This window comes from Numida meleagris, chromosome 5 (assembly GCF_002078875.1).
Source record: "Numida meleagris isolate 19003 breed g44 Domestic line chromosome 5, NumMel1.0, whole genome shotgun sequence".
Taxonomy (NCBI): domain Eukaryota; kingdom Metazoa; phylum Chordata; class Aves; order Galliformes; family Numididae; genus Numida; species Numida meleagris.
In genome coordinates, this window is record NC_034413.1 from 61,283,524 (window position 1) to 61,306,341 (window position 22,818).

A 22,818-nucleotide genomic window follows, 5' to 3' on the forward strand; every position below is an offset into this window, starting at 1 on the left:
CAGCGTACGAGGTTTGATTATCCCGGAGTCCCCGTTTGAGCTTTAGAAATTTAATTCATTTTTTCCCTGCCTGCTTTTCTTTACTGTCTGAACTTTTTCTTAGTGGTCTGCTCTCTCACATTCAATATTTGGGCCAAAATCAAATACACGGCCTCTCGCTGTCTTGTGTAAGGAATGTTTCCGGCAAGGAGATGTAGACAGAAGGCAGCTTTCTATCATGGAATGTATTTTTGTGTTACTTGGACTGATTTTTAAAGCTAGCAGAGATCTATAGGATGATGGAAAATGATTTCCTTTGCAGACATTGTGGTTATTTACTTAACGTTCAGTATGGATTCTTTAATACATCAGTTGGTTCCTTACTGAAGGACTGAGGAACGCCTGATTCGGGATGGTGTGCTAGCGCTACCCAGCTGAGGCTGCACGTTTGTTTCCAGTAGATGGCAATAGGTGTTTGGATCTGAAACTGGGTGCTGGAAAAGATCTAGGGCCAGCTGCTGGCAGTGCAGCTTTCTCTGTCCACGCTGGTCTTGGGCAGGACAGGCCCGGCACAAGGCACACGGCCTCCCCCTAGTGCTGTGCAGCCCTCCAGAGCAAAATGGGGACAAAAATGGGGACAGCATCCCTGAGCAAAAAGAGGTGCTAAGGGATGGGAAGATAACAGCAAACCTCTGCTCCTTACAGCAAACCATCTGCCTGCTGGCTGCCCGATGGCAGAGGGATGCTGCTGCCTTCACCGCGCTAAGGTGCTCCGGCTCCTTCCGCTGAAAAGCCCGTGACAGAGAGGAGCAAGAGAATGGAACCTGAGGTGAGTTTTTGCTTGTTTGTTGGTTTTCATTTGTTTTGGTTTGGTTTTAGCTTAAATCAGCTAAACTGATTCTGTCAGACTGCATCCCGAGCGAGCTCTCTGCCTCCCCTCAATTGAAACACGGCTTTTGGGTTAGCTGGCAGATGTGCTAAGACAATTTTGAAGGCTCCCCTTCTCCCCATAAGTTCAAACTAGAAGTGACAGTGTTTTCAGAGGCAGGCAGGAAGGTCAGCAGACACCAATTATTTCCCTCTGGGCAGTGTTTTTGGCTGCAGGTTATTCCCAAGTAACGCAACGTACCAAGATGGGGTCCAGGCACGCTGGCAGCACAGGACACACGTGTAACAAACCTCATCAAAATTGTTTTTGGGTGGAAAATAATGCACTGAGGGAAAACAGATGGCGTAGGCAGCGATCCTCAACTTAAATGAGAGGGCACAAGACTGGTTTCCCTGCCTGTGGGAATACCCTTGTCCAGCTAGGCCCAAAAGTGGCATATGTCAGGTAACATCCTGAGATCATAGAATGATAGAATGGCCTGGGTTGAAAAGGACCTCAAAGATCATCGAGTTTCAACCCCCCTGCTGTGTGCAGAGTTGCCAACCACTAGACCAGGCTGCCCAGAGCCACATCCAGCCTGGCCTTGAATACCTCCAGGGACAGGGCATCCACAACCTCCCTGGGCAACCTGTTCCAGCGCGAGGAAGTTTAAAAAACTTCCTCCTAATATCCAACCTACATCTCCCCTGTCTCAGTTTAAAGCCATTCCCCCTTGTCCTGTCGAAATCCACCCTTGTGAACGAATGCTGCTTTATGAGCATGTAGGGAAACACACAAAGCATGAGGCAACTCCCCAGCACCCTCCTGAGGGCTGTTTTTTAAGCCTGTCTTTTAAGAACTTTATGCCTTCTTCCTAATGCAGTTATAGTCTCAGTGCATACATGAAATCCCTCCTAACAAGGAACGGAGTTGAAGTTGTTCCATTCTTACCTTCCTGTATAAAATACTCTGAACTGAAAAAGTCAGTGTGAAGACGGAGCCTTTTTTTTCCCAGTTACACCTCAGGCTGCTGGGGATTGGTGTAGTTAAGGAAGTGTGGTGCTTAGTGTGAGCAATCCAGCAGCATCTTTTACCCAGGAAGCCTGCAAGGGCTGCATTGCCCAGGTGGCTGCCTCCTTTAAGGTGTCTTTGTGAGGACAAATATGGAGTTATCTGGAGAACTCTTTGGAAACTGCGATCTACTTCTTAAAAGATGCTTTCTTTTTTAATCAGCTCTTCATAGTGCTGCCTTGAGGATGTGTCAGCTCTCCCAGGACGAACGGCTCAAGGTAAGTGTGTACACAGCATCCCTGCGCTAGAGGGGAGTCGGGATGCTCCCTGTGCAGGCAGGGATTGGGGTGCTGTAAGTGGGTGCTGTGCAGTGCTGGTGTGGCCCAGTCATCCCTCGGTAGCTGAGAACTGGCTGCTGATCTGTGCCACCTGATCTCTTCACTAGCCAGCATCTAAAATAAAACAGACACGCTTTACCAGTGAAACAGTGTTTAATATAGTTAAATTACTTAAATAGATTTCAATTTCCATGGGAAATCATAACTGTATCCATTTTTGCAAGATCCAGAGTAAAGAGTGTGTGAATACCCCTTGAAATGATCATGACACACTGTCAACAATCACAGCTAGAGATACTGGGGACTTGAAATTTCATTGACAACACGACCTCGTAAGATGAATCGAAAGTTAAGACGACTGCAGACGTTCGTAAAGCAGAAAGCAAACCTAAAAATGAGTGTATGGCACGGAGGTAATGGAGCTCAGTGAGGGAATCCAGGGGGTGGAAGGCGGAGGGGTGGGGGAAGAAATGCGTAATGGCGTGATGCAACTTAAGTACTCCGCGAACCAGGAGGGATGTCAAGGAGCAAAAGTATAGTACAAGGGCAGACTTGGCAGTTTTACAGAAGTCAATATACTATACTTTTCAGAGATGTTTCCTAGTGGAAGGGGGAAGGAAAGGGGCAATGCCATTTAAGCTCACACTTAAATGGCTTAATGCTGGGATTATGCTTAGCAATATGGCAACTTAATTAAGAAAGACCCATGGATTTTTACTTATTCTTGTTGTCAAGTAGGAAAAAATAAATTACCACCACAGTGCAACCATTAAGCTGTTAGTACTACAATAATTCTGCCCTGAGAAGAGTGGAAAAGAACTTTATTAAACGTCAAAAGAGTGGAGCCACTTTTAGCGCTAGCCAAATTCAATATCAAAACTCGCCCCTCGTAGAATATAAAAAATATAACTTTTTAAAATTCTTTGCTTTTTTTAATAAAATATCAAGGGATTCTTCTTTCGTAGCTAGAAAAGGTACATAAATGGTAACAGTGAACTATTCATAAACCCCCACTAGAGATAAAGATGTCCAACACAATATCAATGGCACTGTATTTAAGGTCACTCGTCTCATACACACATTTGCCATCAAAACCTCTTTTTGAAGATCAGCTAAATAACCTCTGAAAATGGAAAATATGTGACAGTTGAAATAAGTGCTTACTACAGGAAAGTCAACTCTATGCTGCAGTGCATAGTTCTTTGTAATGTCAAATGGCAGTTATAACACCAGACGATTCTCATGTCATCATGATTCTATTAATCCATCTCTGAAAAATGCTTTTTTTCAAATAAAAGTTCAGATAGGTTTTTTTTTTTCTCATAAGAGCTCCTGTTACAATTAATTAGAAGATTTGCTTAGAGCTTTTTAACATGCTTGACAGATACCATCTCATTAGCTAAAGCTCATAAGTAAGTCCTGTTTCCATTTGTTAAGATGCCACCCTCTGTGTGAATGCTGCATTGAACTATTGTACCTTGTTGGGTTTTTTTTTCCTCTTCTTTGGGATTGCAGGTTTTTCTGGATTTTTCCTTTTTAAAATGCATCTGATTCAGCCCGGAACCTCACCTGTTGTTGTTTGATTGTATAGTGATAATCTGAAAACTGCCAAGTCTGTGGTCAGAGTATTATGCACAAAAAATTACACAAGTCTAACGGGTTATATACACCTCCCAACACACCTTGGTGTGGACAGCCTGCCTTCTAATTTTTATATATAATTTACAAAATATAGAATTTGGTATTTGTTAGATCTCCATGTTTTCAATATTACAAAATAAAAAATACAAAAAAAAAAAAAAAACCCACAACAAATTTCAGGGGAGTTCTCTCCCACAAAGCGTCTCTTGTTTACATCTAGTCTTTCCCATGTAAACTGATATATACCAAGGATGAGCACAGAAGACTTCTTAATAAATATGTTTGTAGAACCTTCTTTCTTGATCTTGATCTTCCCCCTCGTTAGATGTGCCAGCCCCGCTCAGAAGAGCAGTCATTGAGCCATGTAAAAGAAGGGAGAAAAGAAGGCCAGGGCTAAAATGTCTTTTCACACTAAAACATTAAGGACGCCATTCTAAAAGGCCTTTTTGTGTTGCAACAGTGGGTGTCAATTTTGAAAGCCCATTCAAAACAGCTAATAAAAGCACAGTGGTACACTTCAAATAGCTGGCAGTATGGGATGGAAACATTATGGGAGTGCAAATCCATTCCAAAATAATGCTTTGTCGTGAATCATACATTCCTTCAACCAAGTAAATGTTGTGTTGCGTCAATAAATACTTAAATAGCTTCTTAGATCATCCTGCGGTAGCAGCCTTTGTAAAAACTCCAAATTCACCTCTTATCTGTGAATGCTGTAGTACACATCTTTGGTCGGTTTAGCACTCGGCCAGGAGCAAATCCGAGGTGGTTTCTCCCCATTGCCTTTTGGGACAGGTGGCCAAAGAGTTTGCTGATACCAGCTCTAGAGTCACTGTGTGAAATTTCAACTGCGTTGCGTTTTAGATTCGCTGCCGAAAAGTGATTCTTCTCCAATTCACAATCTTCTGTAATGCAGATTCCGTCTTTGAGCGATGCTGCAGTTGGTGCTAACTAATTGGAGGCCCCTCATTTAGGAAGTAGGTGGTCATTTCTCCTTTGCCTTTGACCTTAATGACCCCTCGGTATTCCAGCTGATAGTTGTTGGCTGCTAAAACCTGGTACATGTCTGTGGTTACCTGCGGAATAAACGAGCGTTAACGAATGCGCGTGGTGCTTTCCACACAGCCTGTTTGTTTGCTTTTGGAGTAATCAACAGGTAACTTTAAAGTAGGGTCGTTTTGTTTCTAAGTTGACTTAATGTATCAGTCACTGAGGGGTTATGAAAAGTTGCAGAACAAACGCAGCCTTTAGAAACTGAGCAACTACAGAAGCCACGCAGGTACACGAGTTGGAGAGAGCCACACTTTCCAAGCCAGAACTTTTAGGTATATTGCTGCTCTCAGTTACCAGCTAGGGCTCAAAGTGTAATTTGCAAAATCCTGTCAGGCACCTTAACTAACCTCACCCCGAGATTTTGAAATCTGTAACTCAAAGCACTTGAGGTTTTTAGCCCCAGGGACAGACCCATCACTTGAACATCACATAAACATTAACTCATCACATGAACATTAACTTCATTGTCAAGCAAGCACCATAAAAACAGCAGCAAATTCCTGTTAATTAATTACTTCCTATCTGCTTGATGGCAAATCCTTTCTTACTTTGTCTGTTCTCATCCTTCAAGTAGCTTCAAACACCTGCCTTTCTCCTGCTGTAACGCTGCTGTGCTGTTTTGCTTAACTTGAATGAAAATTGTTTGGGGACTGCTTCGTGGGACAGTTTAAAGGGTGTTGGATAAATACTGATGTAGTTATCTGACAGCTTAGTTGGAAAGAGACAGCATGGCTTTCCCTCTTGGATTTTACATCAGTTACTCAATTTTTTTACAGCTCTTCCATATTTTCCTAGGGAACGACAATCTGTAAGTGTGGGCATTGGCTCAGCAAAAGCAGGAGAGTGAATTGAATCACTGGGAAGGTCACTGACTGATTGATTCAGGATGCCATTAACCAGTTTAACTGCCCTCACTCTCCAGGTTGTTATTCCCATTCCAGTGATGCCTGGCTCCCTGCTCGCCTCACAATGTGGATGGCACTGGGAACCGAGAAGTGACAGAGGCAAATACCTCTGGGACTTGAGTCCTTGGAAAACCAAACAGTCCACACTTGTGTGCAGTCCCACAGCACAGCCACCAGCACGAGTGGACGGGCATCACAGCAGGAAGGAAACTCAGCTCAACACTTCCACTCAGAACTACTTTGCAAGTGTTTGACCCAAGGTCGTCACATTGGTCAAAATTAAAAGGCATAACTTGATGCTACTGCTGGCATTCCCTCATTTGCTTTTCTCTCAGTGCTGTGTAAGTAAATATATGACATAAACAAATAAAATAAAACAAAAACTCCAATTCTGATTAGGTTTCAAAAGCGGTAAGTGACACAGGCAGTATAGATGAGTTTTCCAGTGAGTGCCTTACCTGAATCCTGTCAGGCACCCCTGTGCTGTCCATTCTGCTGGCTACATTCACCGTGTTTCCCCATATGTCATACTGGGGCTTACGTGCCCCTATCACCCCAGCTACCACTGGACCAATATTGAGGCCTAGAAGTAGGGGAGAAATGCATCACATATGAAGCTTGAGGCAAGTTATTTTTCAGGCAACAAGAAAATTATGAAGTTCGTCAGTTCTAGTTGTGTTTTACCCTGACATAAAAAACTGTGGCCAGCTACAGGAAAAGAAATTTTAAAGAAAAGTTGGCTTCTTTGATCAGCTGCTTGGTCCACGGCTATTTTCCAGTGCCAGACAATGGGATAAGGGTTATTTGCCATCCAGCTGCCAAGCTAACTGGACATCAGCACACAGCCACTGCGATGCTGGGCAGCTGCGAGATGGGCACCGCGGCAGCCCGAAAGCCTTCCGGAACACTTGGCATCCTCACTCTTTAATCTCCTTTCCTGTCTCTTTTTATTCCAATGTCCAATATCAGCTGTTGAATGGCAGAGCCTGGCACCACTGGGAGTGTGGGCAGGAGAGCACATTGCAGGTGAAATGAGCCCAAGCAGAACCACCATGTGTGACCACGCTGTGATAACAGATTCTCTGCACAGAGCTCTGTTGCTCGACTGCTCCTGGTTCTCCAGGGAGCTTTGGTAATAACATCTCAGCCTTAACTGCCCTGCTCTGACATTTCACAGAGGCCAAAGCAGGCAGACTGTTATTTTCCTGTCACTGGGTACAGAACAATCAACATCCCTGCGCAGCTAAGGTAATGTCTATGTTTTTTTCTCTCTGTAAGATCCCCAGCTCAGAATGACAACTACTGATACTTAATCCCATAAATGCAGTGACATTACCTATCTTCATCTGGAAGTTGTTGAATGAATGTTCATTAATATATTTCATTTGGTCCATTAACCTCATGGCGAAATCAGCCAGAGCTTTGATATGTGTCTTCCCTTCCTTGTCGTAAGTGGAGTCATTGAGGCCTGACGCAGCCATATACGTACTGCCAATGGTTTTGATCTTCTCCAGCTGCCGAAATTGGTCTTCACTTATTATCTGTTACACGAGAGAATTGCAAGGGAACTGAATAAGCTTGTCAAATGCATATATGCTGGCAATGTCCTTGCCAAGTGCCCTCCCTTGGTACAAGCACTACAAAGTGCTGGACGGAGTCTCCATTACTCAAATTAGAGAAGGAAAAGGGATTAGTCATTCAGAGGAGAGACACGGGAAGGAAAGGGATTTTCATCTGAAAGAAAAAGAACTAAAGACTTCTAGAGTGACGAGAAATGAAACATGACACGAGGATTCAATAAGCCACCTTCCTTCATAAGCTCAGCAAAGCCCAAATAAATGAACTCATCGATTCAGTTTTCTCTAGCAACACAAATTTTCTGTGACTTACTTCATCAAAATCGGCAATGATCTCATTGAGCAGCCTCAGACACTCCACCCCCTCATTGTTGGCCTCCAGTTCCACATAAAACTCAGAGAAGTTGCTTATGGAGGCGAACATGACAGCCACGCACTCGCAGGACTGGTAGTACAGTTCATCATTTCGCCGCTCCTGAGCCAAGAAATGGGCTGCCACATCCTTCGGCAAAATGTTGTGGAGGAGGCGTCTGTTATAGGCCTGCAGCTCCTCCATTTCTTCTTTCTCTTCAGTGGCCTAGTTTAGGAGGGCGAGAGTGACACGCTTATCTTTTGGCAACTGCTCTGAAGGAAAGAAAAAAGCTGAACACGAACTTGCAGGGAGGACAGAAATAGAAGAAAGCGGGGAATGGCAAAGGAAGGCAGAGGCAGAGCGATGCAGGATCACACGTTTTGCAGTGGAAGATTGTGTGTCTCTGTGCACACGTATATAAAAGCCAAAGGGCTTTTCACCAAGCTGAGTACATGTTCCCTCCTTTTCCACAAGTTTTATGGGGTACTATGATAGTCATAACATACAGTTACAGTGGGGCCCATGAAACAGGTTGGATTGACAGGCTGAAGCGGGTTTTTCACCAGCTTGTAAAGCCCACGGCTGCGGTGGCAGAAGGGGAACACCTGGGCAAAGGGGACCATGAGGAGAAGGGGCTGCCTTATTTTTGCTCTAGCAGATGTGGATTTGAAGTTAACGTTCAGTTGGAACTAGAGCTTCTGGAAGGATGCAATAGCTCTTGTGTTTACAGACTTGCCCAGTACTAGCATTACCTTGAGTCATTGTTTCAAGTTTGTAGGTAAACACGTAGAGGTGTTTACTTCTCTCTCCTCCTCTACCTGATAGCAGCAATATTTTCCCCCTTGTTTTACTTTTTGCTATTTTGAATATTTCCGAGCAAAGACCCATGGACAAAAACAGGGTCAGGCAACAACTGCAGACTGCACAAGTCAAGGGGACACGCTGAGCAGCTCAGCTCATGGGCATCCCAGAGCCATCCTGTGCACCACTTGCTCGGCTTCAGCAGAAGCCGCAGTCAAAATTCTCCTAACAATGGACAGCCCTTTGAAACAGCTTTTCTTTAAATTCTTTTTTTCCCGATGACTTTTGCCATTGCTGGAGAGCTGGAGTCAAAAAGAAGGCAGAATCTCCTGGCACTTTTGCACTCCATCATAACACAGCATAGCCACCCATATCAGCCATCATATAGAAGGGATTACCTTTCCAACATCCCTCTGCCACATGTTGGCAAAGGGACAAGCAGTAGCTGCAGAGCACTCTACAACTTTTCTGGTTTCTAAAACAAGATGTTTGAAACTGGAAATGGGGTTAAGCAAAGAAGGACGTTTTAGAAGGTATGTCCAGCCAGAACAAGGAAAACATTTGGCTCTGCCCAGGGAAACAGTATGCCCAGACCTGAAACAGCCAAGTCAGCTCATCTCTTCTGTTATTTTACCATTTATAAATGAGGATAACAATGTTTATCTGCTTCCTAAGGAGCCTTAATTAATTGCTTCTTCCTCAGTGCTTCCTACAAAAAACACTGAGACCTATTATCAGACTGATGTTCTACTGTCCAGAAGGTAAACAAATCTGTAGAAGACCTGTGTTCCTCCAGCTGTGAGCCATGGGCAGAGCTGAGATGTGTTCTGCTTGCTTGAGAATCATGCAGGACACCCTAACGTGACTCATGGGCACACATAGTAAAAATATTAACCACAAACGCAGGGACAGGAGCAAAGCAAGGCCCTGGCAGTAGCATGTTGGTCATCCAGTACCGCCGCCTAGCAGCTAATGGAGCCTGGATATTGAGCCAGTTCCACTGCTTAAGAAGGCAGTGAATGAAAATGCAGCCATGAATCCTTCACACCTGAACACAACAAACTGAAGCTGAACTATGGGAAATACATTAGCAGTGAATAAGAGCTGCTTATGTTTACAGATTTTGTTTTATTACAGGTTCCTGCAACAGTGACATGCTCAGGTGCCTGAGTTTGTTAACCTAGATCTTCATATCTATGATCTTCTATGGCAGGGACCATCCCAAGTGCATTTACAAGGAAACAGAGGGTTGAAGTAAATATCCAAGATGAGAAGCACTCAGAATGCAAAGTGAAAAGAAGAAAGGAATGTACTAGTATGCCCAGTTATACGTCAGATTCAGCTTAAATTCAAAGGCATTTTATAACATTCCAAAACTTGTGAATAACTCAGCAGTTTTATACTAACACCGAAGACTCTGGGATTCCTCCAACGCAGCGATACCCACTAACCTGGAGTTTCCAGAGGAAATCAAGCCTTGCAGTGGATTCCACTTGCTGGGCATGCAAGTACAGCGCCAGGACAAAGACTGTAATGATGACAGGGGTGACGATCTTCAGTGCAACACGTGTCATCGCTGGAGAGCTGCGGCCAACAAAGAGCAGGATTGCCAGGTTATTCTCAGTGTGGAGGGGCACAGCTCGGCCACACTCCCCGGTTCTCACTTTAGGGTTAACCAAGCTCTGAAGAAAGGGCATTTTTCCTTCCCCTTGGAGCCCAAAGGAGAGCAATACCTGAAAAAAAACTCAGGACTTTGAACTACGGGTGCTGGTTTCTAAAGCAGGACTTTGAAATTAGAAATTCACTCCAACTTCCTAACAAGGGTTAACATCAACCTAAAAGTCATTTTTAAGAGAGCAGCCATACGTGCTCAGCCACTGCTACGCTCAGCAAGACTGAAAAGCATTAGTTTAGTTTGTAACTCCATGTAAGATCTATGAGGTGCTCTATAAGGCAAGTTCTCACAGGGAAGAGGGTGCTCAGGGAGCATCAGTTGAGATAAAAGGGCAATACTCAATGCATTTAGGGTATTTGTACTGCGTTGCCCCAGAGCACAGTGGTGCATATACAAGCACCAGGCACCACTGGGAAGACAATGTGCTGATACTGCACCTTGGGAACAGAAAATGCCTACTGACAAAACCCGTAAGAATATGGGATGCCAAAGCGACTCACCATGGTAACGTTGAATTTGTTGACATGCTGGAAAAAAAGAAACACACACAGACAAGGTTAGTGGAGTGGTTTGCTGCCTCCGGCACCCGCCCCTCTCCATAATGCAACAGAACCTCTGCAGTGTGGCACAGCTGACGCTGAGCGGGGCTGTAGCCCTTTTAAAGAAGTCAACCACAAAAAGATGAGGGGAGGAAAAAGGTTGTTGTCCGAGCTATGCTCAGAGATCCAGAGTGATGGTGCCACATGGTTAACGTGGTTAAAACACCTAAGGAGCCTTCAGAGTCAGAGAATCACTTGGGAGTTTAATGTCAGTGTGGGATATTTAGCAAATGCTTGTGCATCTGTCACTGCTTCATTAGGTCAGGCAGAAAACATCGATTTAAAGATGCTTTGGGTGAATAGCTCGTGAGAGATAGCTACCTTCTTCCCCGTGCATTCTAACACAGAGACAGCCCTAACCCCTTTACCCCTATTGCTACTCACTTTTGCAAGGTGCTCGTCTGCTATGCTGTACAGCTACAGCTACATGTACAGCTACATGTACTGCACGTGGGAGCACCACAAAAACCCTCACGCAGATCGCTGTCGCTACTCACTGTGCTTGGCATGCAAAGGGCTCCTATGAAGCAGAGCTGCTGAAGATGGAGGGTGGGCTTTTCTTACAGTGAAACGATGGGGAAGAGCTTTCTGGTAGCTAGTAGCCGGCTGAGTTCCTGACTGACTGATTGCTTAATGCTGCTGGTTTCTTCTCAAGCGTGGGTGGCTGAGAACCAGTATAAGTATCTTTTAAAATACTGTTTATATGGAAAGCAAGCAAGCACTGGATTTGCTCATCCTGTCTGTAGTGACGTTGATGCACTTAGAGATTTGCAGGCTGCTAATGGGATACATCTTCACCTGAGAATCTCACATTTGTCCAGGTGTGTCAGTCTGCAGCTTGCTCATGCTACCGAGTCAGAGCTAGAAATGACCAGAACTGAAAACACCCAGGGAGCCAAACTAGGCATAAAATTAAAAAATAAAAGCATAGCTACTCTCTAACCTTGTTTGTTCCAAGATATTTTCTGCAGCTCTGAGCATGGAATTCCTTCTGATGTGGACTCTGCAACCTGTGCTGCCTTGCACAGACGTTTTCCCTTGGCCAGCTCCAGCGCTGACCATGCAATGAAGCCCAGGTTGTGTCGGGCTGGGTACCCAGCCCTGGGGCCAGCGACTCCCACACTGCAGGATGGATCCAGTTGGAGCTGGAGATGCTTGCTGCATGCAGCATAGTTCCCCGGCTCCCCTAAATCACTGCCTGGTCAGGGATGACTGGCTGCCCTCATTATCTCTCAGTCTTATGACCAGGCTGTGGCAGATCTGACACTCTGTGCTGGGGCTGCAGCTCACTGTGGGTGTTACCCTTGCTCTAAAATCCTCAGCAGTATTGCAGACTATGGAATGCAGCAAACGAGCTCACATGGGCCCGTCGCACCTTAAAATCCAGTGCATTATTTTAATCTCCTGCATAGGGAAAAGGTAACCCAATAAACAGTAGCTCTGTGCATCCAGTTGTACTTCACGTGTCACCGTGCTGCTGTGGCACTGCAGTCAGGACGAGCAAATCCCAACGTGCCACAGTCAGCTTTTCAGTTGCTTGCATGCTGGTTGCTTTGTACACAGAAGTGTGAAGCGACATCTGCATCACTTCTAATTAGTCAGAGCCCGATAATGGCTGCAGAGCAGACAGTAATTATGGAGCTACAACGGGCATCCAATTAAGGTAGCATTATTAGGTCATGGTTTTTTTTTTTACTATCAGCTGGACAATAAGGTCCATCTCTGAATCACATGCGGGGCTCCCACTCCCCAAAGGCACAAAAGGACTGCCAGGCTTTGAGGCACTAAGTAGCTGCCCTTGGAGCTCTCAGGACAAAACAAATACAATTTAATGAGAGATTATACAGCACCACGGAAAGTTATTTCTGGGAAAACCTGCTAACCTTCTCCACTTTATTACTGACATTTTGATTGCGGAATGACGTAAATTATACTTCTGAGTGCTCTAATTTCACTTAGTGCTTGACTTAGAAGAATGAAATGATATTTGGGATATAAAATGCTTTTGTTTCTCTAATTCTGTTAGAAAATGCGAAACAGCTTCCACTGCTGGACTGCACACCATCTGCAAAAAGGAGGGGAAACCTCATTCTCCCCATACCCTTACAGAAAGCTCCAAGGGGCATCCTACGTGATTTTATTTGTTCGAATTAACAAAATAATTGAAGTGATTACTGCCAGTGGATGTAAAAGTCATACCTCCATTAATTATTAAGGGCTACACAGGAAAGGTAAAAGTCATGGAATATTTATGTAAAGGAAGAAGTAACCAGGCACATCCAGCTTGTAGGGTTTAACGAGTTTCAAGAAATGTGAGCAATTAACACAAGCTACTTTTTAACGTACGAAACAACACAGGAGCACAGGTATATTCTCAGTCGCCCTCCTGTCTCAAGACTGGAGCAATCATAGCTATAATCCCTGACTGATGTTTCACCTAATCTGTCCTTGAAACCGTCAGTGTTGGTTGGAAATGTTAAAATTTCCCTCCTGAGTTATCTCTGTCCTTACCAGATCTTTACCATTAAAGAGCTTCTCAGTGCCTATGCAAATGTTCTTTGCTGTGATTTAAGTCATGACTTCATGTTCTACCCACGCTCAAGCACAACTGTTGCCCACAAGGGGAAGTAATCAAAACAAGTAGTTAACAAAACAATGTAACTCCAAAGCTGTGGAGGAGGGTGAGTTTATGAATGTGCCTCAATTACCTCCCTGACCTGACCTTCAGGAGAGGGGCAACCCCGTCACTGGATGGAGTTTGCAACCGTGATTAATGTGTGATCTGGTGAAGTCAATCTACCTTCTGTAAGCAAAAAGGCAACTGGCTACTCCCGACCAGTCTCGGTCCCTCAGCTGGGGTCACGGTGAGACCACGGTGATGTGAGCACGTGGCCAATAGCAGCCGTAAGGAGATCACTAGCCAAATGTCAGACACCACATGATGCCACCCCAACCCGGCTGTGACACACCAGATGTCTAAATATCGCGCTGGTTCATTAGCACATCCCTGAGCCACCTCAAATCTGCTGGAGATGTTTTTCTTTTTGAGAAAAGGCATTTCTATACTGAGAGCGTATTATCAGAAGACGTGAGAATGACTAACTGCAGCTCCCCATTTCTGGAAGAAAAATAACACAGATCCACTCTGATCGCAGTTCTACTTTGTTATTAATAGGCAGTTCATTAGCCAAATTCCAGATTGAAAAGTTCTTAAAGGGAACTGCGATCCCCAGCTCTGAAGAGGTGGAGTGCCTTTAATTTACAGCCATACCTTCCCTGCTGCCATGCACTTCCCTTGCCTGCACCATGGCTTTGGCACTCCCATCCATCTAATGCTACACTGAAATCAGTGGCTGAAAGAAATTAGGCGAAGATTTCATAAGTGAAAGGCACTTACTAGGTGTTAGCTGTAACCAGGAGATCTGCATTGTCAAAAAGGTTCACCCCTGGCACTTCCACAATGAGAACATATATAAATTCAATGATTAACATAAGGATCAGTTTTCCAATACAGCTGATCTGAAGGAACACAGAGCAGGCCAGGAGACTCAATAAGACACTGTAGGTAAAGTACTGTATAAAGACAAAAAGGGGAAAAAAAACAGAAGAGAAATGAATGTCAGCAGGATAAATCAAATTTGAAAACAAAGGAAACTAAACAGAGGGATAAGAAAGGGATTGGGAATCGTGTGGTTGAGCTGAATGAACACGTAAACTGGGTTCTGCTTGTGGGATCCTCCAACATTGCAGGGGATTTAAATGTTAAATCTGAACTGACGACAAATACAGTGTTCTTCTTTGGACATGATTTGTTTTACGCTCCAGAGGCACAGGGCTCACCGCTATAGACCCAAAAGCTGTGGTGCAGGCTCACCCCGGACATGGTTGTTAAATTAGCAGAAAGCATCATCCAGTTATGCTGGAATACTTCCTGTTTTTTTTACTTTAAGTAAAATTCTGGTCTTGAAATCAAGTATTTGCACATTGCATGAGACCAAGGGTATCAAGAATTCACACTGCCAGGACTTACTTAGACATCCGCTTGAGGCCAACTGGAAAGCATTACCCTGCTGATGTGACACACTGAACCCACTGGCAAGGTACAGGCTGGACACGCTTCTACCAACACCCAACACCACGATCATTTTCTCTACCAGATATTGCAGGAACAACACATGTGTATGTGTGGGAGCAGAGCCCCCTGCCACCCCTTGCTTTAGCAGTCACCAGGGTACGAACTTCTGCCATTCTGACAGCTGAATGTTTAGCATGCCAGTGCTTTCAAATGTGGTTGCAGGTTGTGAGCTCAGTGTACGGCTCCTGGGAAAGTTAGTATAGATGTAAAACCAAGAGAGGCATGTTATCCATCTCAGCACCTTCCAGGTATCGAATCTGTGAGGCTTTAAGCTTCCGCTCCGTCCACACAGAGTGTATCAGACTGTATCAGAGGTCTGAGGCAATCCATCCGTTCGTAAAGTTAAAAGCAAGCCCTATTTGAAGAATAAATATGCTTATGTTCTGAGCTCACTTATTAATAGTTCATTGCTGACATATTCAATTTGAGAAAATCACTTTACAGCTTGTTAATTGCCTCCTCAGTTTCCAGAAAATGGGTGGATGTTCCTTGTGGCTGAGGGGTAGGATCCCACCACCCCCTGAAAGCACGCTGGGAGCAACAGGCAACAGCAGCACCAGATCCAGCATCTACCCTGCAGAGCACAGGGGAGGGCCTCCTCCCTCCTTAGCCCACTGAGCAGCAGGGGCTCAAGGTGGTGACAGCACTCTCTGCAATGCACAATGGCTGCTCCCCATTGCTTAGAAACATCCCTGTCCTGAGCTGTCATCACTCCTCACCACCTTCTGATGGGCGCAGACTGTTTGCAGTTCTCCATTGTGCCAGATTTTGCTGCTGGGTCTTTCTGGGGACACACTAGGAGCCTTGGCAGGGTTGAAAGACCTCACTGAATCAGACCAGGACAATATTTCCATTAGATTAAATGGAAAGTAGTTCAGTAGGACACCAGGGATATCAGTAGCATCTTGCACATCTGTATGGTTATAGATCAGCCATAAATCTGAAAAAGATCCCCATAAACCCAGGTGACACGACATAAAATCCGAAATCCTCGAAAGATCTTTTCCCCTTCCTTTTCCATTTCCAGTAGACAACATACACAATGGTTGTGACCTAAAAACTCATAGAAAGATCCCAAATAGCTAAGCAGAAGGGTAATTTTCTTGGAAAAGTATTCTACCACTGTGTAAAAGGTATTTGCTTTTTGCCATTGGAAACAATCATAAAAGCTTACCAATTATTCAGCCCTGAGGGAACTTAAACATGAATGTGGACTCACGGCAACAACCTCAGACACCCAAATTTGTGGGCAGTAGCCTGTGCTGGCCCTGTAAGATCACGCAGGAGCAACCTCCTTTCCTCTGAATCACTGAGATTTATCACACAGTTTTATTCCCCCTTCTCAGATCAAACTCTGCAACCCATTTATTTCAAGCAATACCTCTGGAAAGTTGCAGTTGGGCAAAGGACTGTCACAGAATCCCTGCAACGTGCCCAGGCTGTAGTTGGAAGTCAGGTTGCTGATAAGGCATATGTCCACCCGGTCAGGAGTGATGTTGTATTCTGCAGCCATGCAGCTGGCAAGATCCACAGTGCTGCACATGAACTGAAAAAAAGATGGTATTAAACTGGCAGGCATAGACAAGGAAGACAAAAAGCAAATAGTTCGTAACAATTAAAGAAGCCCTTGAAAATGGCTCCAGCAAGGGAATTAAGCGATGTACAAAATTAAATCACCAGGCTGTGTTTTACTGCATAGGCAAGTCAGTACTGCCTCAGCTGAGGCTGTAAGTGAAAGCAGAGAGCCATAAGAAGGCTCTCTGCCAGGGCCCTCTCTAGTTTTCTTCCTTTCTTAAAAATTGAAGTAGATGTATGTAGGGGATAGAATATTAAAGTGGTTCCTCTAAATACATTCAGCCTTGAAGCCGTTTGTACAAGTGAGGAACTAGCACCTTCAGGGTCCTAGAGAACAGCCAGTCTCCCTCCAAGCCTGAAATCAGCAAAGGTGGTTGCATGTGAAGCAAAACCAGCCCAGTCCCAAAAGTGCAACTTAAAGCAAAGTCTTTACAGCCCCTGGTAAGCGATTACTACACCCGGAGCAAGATTTGGCACCGTGCAGACGGCCAGCGCAAAGCCCACGCAGCACTTCAGTCCCACTCACTGCTGTGGGAGTTACATGACGCACGGGCCTCGTGCTGGCCCTTCGTGCTGGGATACGTGTCAGGCTTGGTGGACTTGTAGCAGAAGCGCTTACAGAATCAGGAAAGAACACGGGCATTAAGTGAGTGCTGGGCACACAACGGGCTATCGGCATGCAGCTGTCTGCCTCCCATTTCCTTTCTGTGCCTGGAAAGCAAAAGGGGTCTGACCTCAGAAGCTGTGAGCATTAGGCAGGATTACGTTAAAGCCTGTGGTGGTAAGTAAGGGTCACGATGCTGCAGAGCACCAATAAGAACACCACAAAGAACTGAGTGGGCTGAGGGAATCGATGCACGTACCATGTTGACAAAGGCAGATAGAAAAACCAGGATAATGGCAAAGACTCCGACTAAGGTGCTATTGGTCCTGGACTGTACAATCTTCTTAGAAAGAGTCTGGAGTGGTGCTGGGAAAAGCTGGATGTGGGAGAAAAAAAAAAACGACTAAATAAACATATGAAATCATTGCTTATTTTACAAATTGCGCCTTGCATTTGAGCTGCCCACATCCTTCAGTGCGGTGTCTGTGGGGATGCTGCACAGGGGTCAGAGAACGGCTGCTGGGGACGACAGCTCTGGGACAAAGGCAGGCAGGAACGTGACGGACTTGTGGTGGAATTTGCTTATTCCTTCGCAGTGGGAACGTTCTGCCTGATCTCAGTTTGTGAGCTGCGATAGCAGTGTTCACAGGGTTGCCCTCATCCTGCTGGGAGAAGCAAACTGCAAGCCACCTGTAACTGAAGTAACAAGGAGCTGGAGCTTTCAAATCGTTGGACCCAACCCCCAGCAGAAATGAAAAAAAAAAAAAAAGAAGTGTTATATCCCTTTGATCAAGAAGCAATACCGCAGCACATTCTGGTGCCATTTCAGAAACGCAGTTAAGAAGCCCTGGCCAGCCCTGTGCTCTGTTCCACCCTGGCTGCAGAAACCAGCCGGCCTCGGCTCATCTGCAGCACAGACAGGGGGCTAAAAATAACCTCTGCCAAAAGCAATCCCTACGCTTCCCTAAACAGGCCGTCCCAGAGATTCGCTGTTATCAAAGCTGGAAGATTTTTTCTAGTTGCCTTTTAGCCATACACCTGGAGCACTCTTGGTTTCCAGGTGCCGTGTTGCATCCTAGGAAGAAACAGTCTGTGTGAAAACCTGATGAGTGCTGTGCTGCAGGGGTCACACCTCTGCATCAGCCAGACCTCCTCACACTGCATCAGTGCAAGACCAGAGAAGTTCGGAAGACACTGAAACAAACCCTTTCCCTTCCCATTCTCTTTATCCAACACCACCAATCCAGAGCACGCTCAAGGCTGGAACAGCGAGAGATGGGCGCAGCAGATCCCCCATCACCCTGTGACTGGGAGCACCAGCCCCGCAGTGCCTGCCCCCTCTGGGCCACTGCTCTGGGGACTCTGCTGAGGACTGCCAAAGTTTTCCAGAATCCAACTCTCTGTACCCGCGTGCTGCATGAATAACCAAGCCACCAGAGGGTATTTTTAGCGACACAAAGAAGCTAGCGGCACAGCGACATGGCACTGCAATTTAACTATGACTAATGTTTCTATTAAAAGTCCTGCTTCTCCCTTTTATCCTTCACTCTTACATCTATAGAGATGCAACGATTTGTCAGTGCATAGCTTCCCACACAGCGACCCTACAACGTAATTACGAGGCAACTGAAGCATTGATTTGCTGGTGACTTTCACAGGAGGAAAAGAGAGGCCAACATGGCGAGAGTTTTCTCCAGGAGGGAGGAGAGGGCCAGTGTCTGTCTGGGGAACTGTATGATCTCCTTCTGCGATCTTTGGCAAATCAGGCACCTAGGTAAAGCTTGGGAGTGCTTTGCTGCGAATCTTGGCTCAAGCCTCTGCTGCCAGCAATACCCAAAAAAGCCTGACTTTGAACCAAGCCTGAGGAATCAAGCAAAGCTATCAGTGAAAGACACTTAAAGTTTAACGAAAACATGGTTTTTTTTGGTTTTTTTTTTTTTTTGTATGAATCTTTGTTCTCCTTTGCAAAATAGGGAAAACCTTAGGTCAGTAAACAAGTGCAGCTGGAAAAAGTCCTGAGAAGGTAACAAATGCCAGAAGCCATAGGAGGTTAGGATTGCAATGGAAAGCACAGCAGCACAGCTGTACCGCACATCTGAGCGGCCTCTGCCTTAGGAACAGCCTTCAGGAACACTCTGCACTTGTAAAACCTCTCATTTTACAGAGGCAGATATGGTGACCAGTAATACTTGAGGCTTGGAAGACCTCTGTGGCAGAAATGGGGGACCTGTCCCAGCTCTGGCAGGTCAGCTCTGCTCTAGCAATGTTCCTTCCATAAAAGTAGCCAAAAGTCAGGGGTATAACAACCCCCCAAAAGAAAAAAAAATATAAAGAAAAGTGGATAACTCCAACAAAATAAAATCCCTTCTGTCCTTGTAAAAGAAGCAGGACTATCAAGATGTTACAGTACAGTGAAAATCTGTTCACTGTTGGTAGTTAGCCCACTGGTTTGCATTGTCCAGCATCCTCTAATCCTCTTAATACCTCAAATCATGCCTGAGTGAAGGACAGGACAGGGGAGGGCCTGATGAAATGGCATGTCCAGGAGTGTACGTGCATCTCCTAAGAAACTGGGCTAAAGGATCTAACTCTGCGATTTGGGCAGCCTAGATTCACCATTTGGGTTGCCAGACAAGCTTGAGGCCACTTGTTATCTCTCTTAAAATACCTGTGTCAAGAAAAATAACCCCAATGGGAAAAAGGAAACTGGGCTATCCAGTCAATTCCAGTTCATTCTGCACTGAAATGCGTAAACACTGCTGAAAGATGTAAGCTTCCTCAAGAGAGTCTCTGAAAGCATGCAGGTACTCAATCATAGAATCACAGCATTACAGAATCATTAAGGTTGGAAAAAAAGATCACTAAGATCATCCAGTTCAATCGTCAACCCATCACCACCGTGCCCACTGTGAATGTGAATACAGAAGGGGAAAGTAGGGCACTGTGGTCCAGGTGAAAGTCCGAATGGAAAAAGCAATAAGTACTAGTGCTATACTGAAAATGATCCACGTCATCCATTCATTTGCATAACAAAAAGTAGATAAAATAAAATACAATAAATAAAAACTGTACTTTAACAGTAACAGTTGATTGCAGACAGGAGGGTAATATTTCTCCTTTCTGTCTTCTTAAGATATATTGTGGACATGGAAAACCACTTAGATAATTGCTGCTGTGTTGTGAGACGACAAAAAAATAGGAAGTCTTTAAGTTCCGAGTTTTCAATTTGTAATAAAAGCCTTTGAGACATTTTGAAGTACATTAAGACGATTCTGGAGTAAAAGACAATATCTCCAGGCAACTTGATGTTGTAAGTCCATTTATGTAACTTATTTCACAGAGATTTATTAGTCTATAAAAAAGTACAATTTTCAGAGGTACTTCTTCCTTTGCCTGAGAAGAAGAAAAAATAAAATAGAAAGGAGCTTCTAGCCCAGTCTCAGGAGGCAGAGAAACAAGCAGGCAAGCTGTACCTATGCATGGTACAGTCTCAAAATCCTGTTTCTTGAGAGTAAAGGCTAACTTGAAATTTTTCCCACACATGCTCCCAGAACGAAGTTAAGAAGTTAAATTTCACACAGCAGTTTAGATACCAGGAGTTAAGGATTTTAAGAAGAAACACAAACTTGGTAAGTTAGTAGCAAAACAGATGTCTGACAGTGGAGTATTTGTGAGGGGACCACAGTTCCCATGACCTTAGACTCTATGGGGAAGGAACACCATCTCACGGTGGCCAAGTCTTCGTGGAGTATCAAAGTGAAGAACTGGAACTCTCTTGTTTATTGCAGCTGAAGGAACTTGGAAAGCCAAACTGGCTGCATTGGCAGGTCCAGGATCAACTTGTAGTCCGTAGAGAATTTTATAGTAGAAGATAATAATGACAGCAAAAGAAAATAAAAGATGATCAAGTTGTCCTGAAAGAGCCTGCTGGCCACTCTCAAAGCCAGAGACGGAGGGGCCAAAACAGGGAAGGAAGGAAAAGAGACACTTATCATGTAACAGTACAGCAAACAGGCAAAAGTTATGCTTACACTGGTATCCTGGGGTGGACACCTGCTTTCCAACTTTGTGTGGAATTAACCACTGGTATGTAAAATACATGCTTTCCTATCCCACACCCAAGTGTGAAACAAAACAAACAATGCTGACAACTCTGTGTCTTAAAATTTCCTCCAAAGGGTCTGTAAAAGTGCCTCCCTCACTTCTGTGTATTGGTAAAAGGGCTCCTCGGAGCCATGTGCAACACAGTAATAAAGTAATACCCCTTAACCAAAGGCCAGCTAAACACATTGATTAAAACATTCTGACTTGAAACACCAAAATCTTTAATGACAAAAGAAAGCAGCAGTTGCTGGGAGCTGCTGCCATCAGACAGGTAGCTGGCAAGCCAACCATACAGCAGGAAGTACCTGTCCCTAAACAAGTCGTCTCATAATCAGATGTTGTGAGCTGAGGCAATAAAAAGGGGTAATCAAAATGCTTCTGGAGCCAGAAGGCTCTACGTTTTTAGTGTGTGCAATATCTACATGTAAGACACTGGCCTCAATGAATGTTATACGTAAGTACCTCGTGGGTCTGGGGCAGAATGCTGAAAACACACTTTTGGAAATACTTCATAAAATCCCATTAAATTCTGATGTTAGTCTGAATCCTCTGTGGTGTCTTGTGTTTCCAGGGCCTGTCCACTGAGGCAAAGGCAGCCTAGAACCAGTTGCAGGCACCACCAAACAGACCTCATTTACAGGAACTTGGAAGGTCAAGGCAAAGAAAGCAAGACTGAACATCCTCTGAGGGTCACAAGGACTGAAGAATGCCATGTGCCTTTTAAATTAATCATTCAGATCACTAATAATAAACAAATCAAAAAGTCCCCAAATAAAAAACAAAGCCTTTGAATGATGTCAGAAGACGTGAGTTTTGCCATTTGTACATGGAAGCTTGTAAAAGCCAGTGGCTGACAAACAACCACGTGCTTTGAAATCCATCTGGTGGCAAGTCAACGAGCTCGAATCCTTTAGAGTTCTGAGTGTACCATTTCTCAGCTCAAGGGACACAAGTAGTCCCATTAGCACTGTTATCTCTGACTTATACATCTCATTGCTGGTGAACAAGCAGGACCAATGGGATGCTGCACTTGGCTCCCTTTAGAAATCTCATGAGCCCAAGGCAAGCCCCATGAGTTGTTAAATTCAAGTTTAATCTAAGGCATTCATTGGGAACAGTTTATAACTCCTGTTAAGGGAGAGGCAAAGCTTGATTCTCCAGATCTAGCTTTCAAAAACCAAAAAGAGGTGAAAGGTGTAAGTCTGCTGAGCTCCCAACTTCAGCTGTTGAAAATGGCACGGAGAAGATTAGGAGGGAGGTAAATCATCTGCCTGACATAATCCATTACCTAACTGTCTTCTGCAGAAAAATTAATGCTCCTGAGCTATTTTCTCCTAAGCTCTGAGTAACAAAGCTGAGCTTGGACTGAGGTGCCTAAATCTGTATGATTTTCAGGTTCAGACCCTGCTAGAATGGAAAGATCCCCAAAACAGCATATAAAGCCAACTAGCATAAGCATTTTAATACAAATACCTTTGAGTGAAAAAGAAGAGCATATCACCCTTCCAAAACACTGACTGCCATTTTACCACAAAACACCAAGAATAATTAGTATGACTTCAGATTTCACACAAATTTCTCTGCTTATCAGAAACAGTTGC

At 44.6% G+C, this 22,818-nt stretch overlaps 1 protein-coding gene across 3 annotated transcripts in view; it reads right to left on the reverse strand.

Moving 5' to 3' along the window:
• The window catches only part of ADCY5 (adenylate cyclase 5), a 206,368-nt gene continuing 185,880 nt past the window's right edge, over window positions 2,331-22,818 (reverse strand). For 2 of the 3 annotated variants that reach the window (XM_021397476.1, XM_021397478.1), the window contains exons 13-21: window positions 17,373-17,489; window positions 16,316-16,480; window positions 14,197-14,372; window positions 10,701-10,727; window positions 9,977-10,109; window positions 7,686-7,949; window positions 7,132-7,336; window positions 6,254-6,378; window positions 2,331-4,913 (exon numbers count right to left, since the gene is read on the reverse strand). In XM_021397476.1, the coding sequence (XP_021253151.1) occupies window positions 4,785-4,913; window positions 6,254-6,378; window positions 7,132-7,336; window positions 7,686-7,949; window positions 9,977-10,109; window positions 10,701-10,727; window positions 14,197-14,372; window positions 16,316-16,480; window positions 17,373-17,489 (1,341 nt within the window). In that variant the 3' untranslated portion in view covers window positions 2,331-4,784. The remainder of the gene's footprint in view (window positions 4,914-6,253; window positions 6,379-7,131; window positions 7,337-7,685; window positions 7,950-9,976; window positions 10,110-10,700; window positions 10,728-14,196; window positions 14,373-16,315; window positions 16,481-17,372; window positions 17,490-22,818) is intronic. The other variant, XM_021397477.1, reaches the window with a different exon arrangement.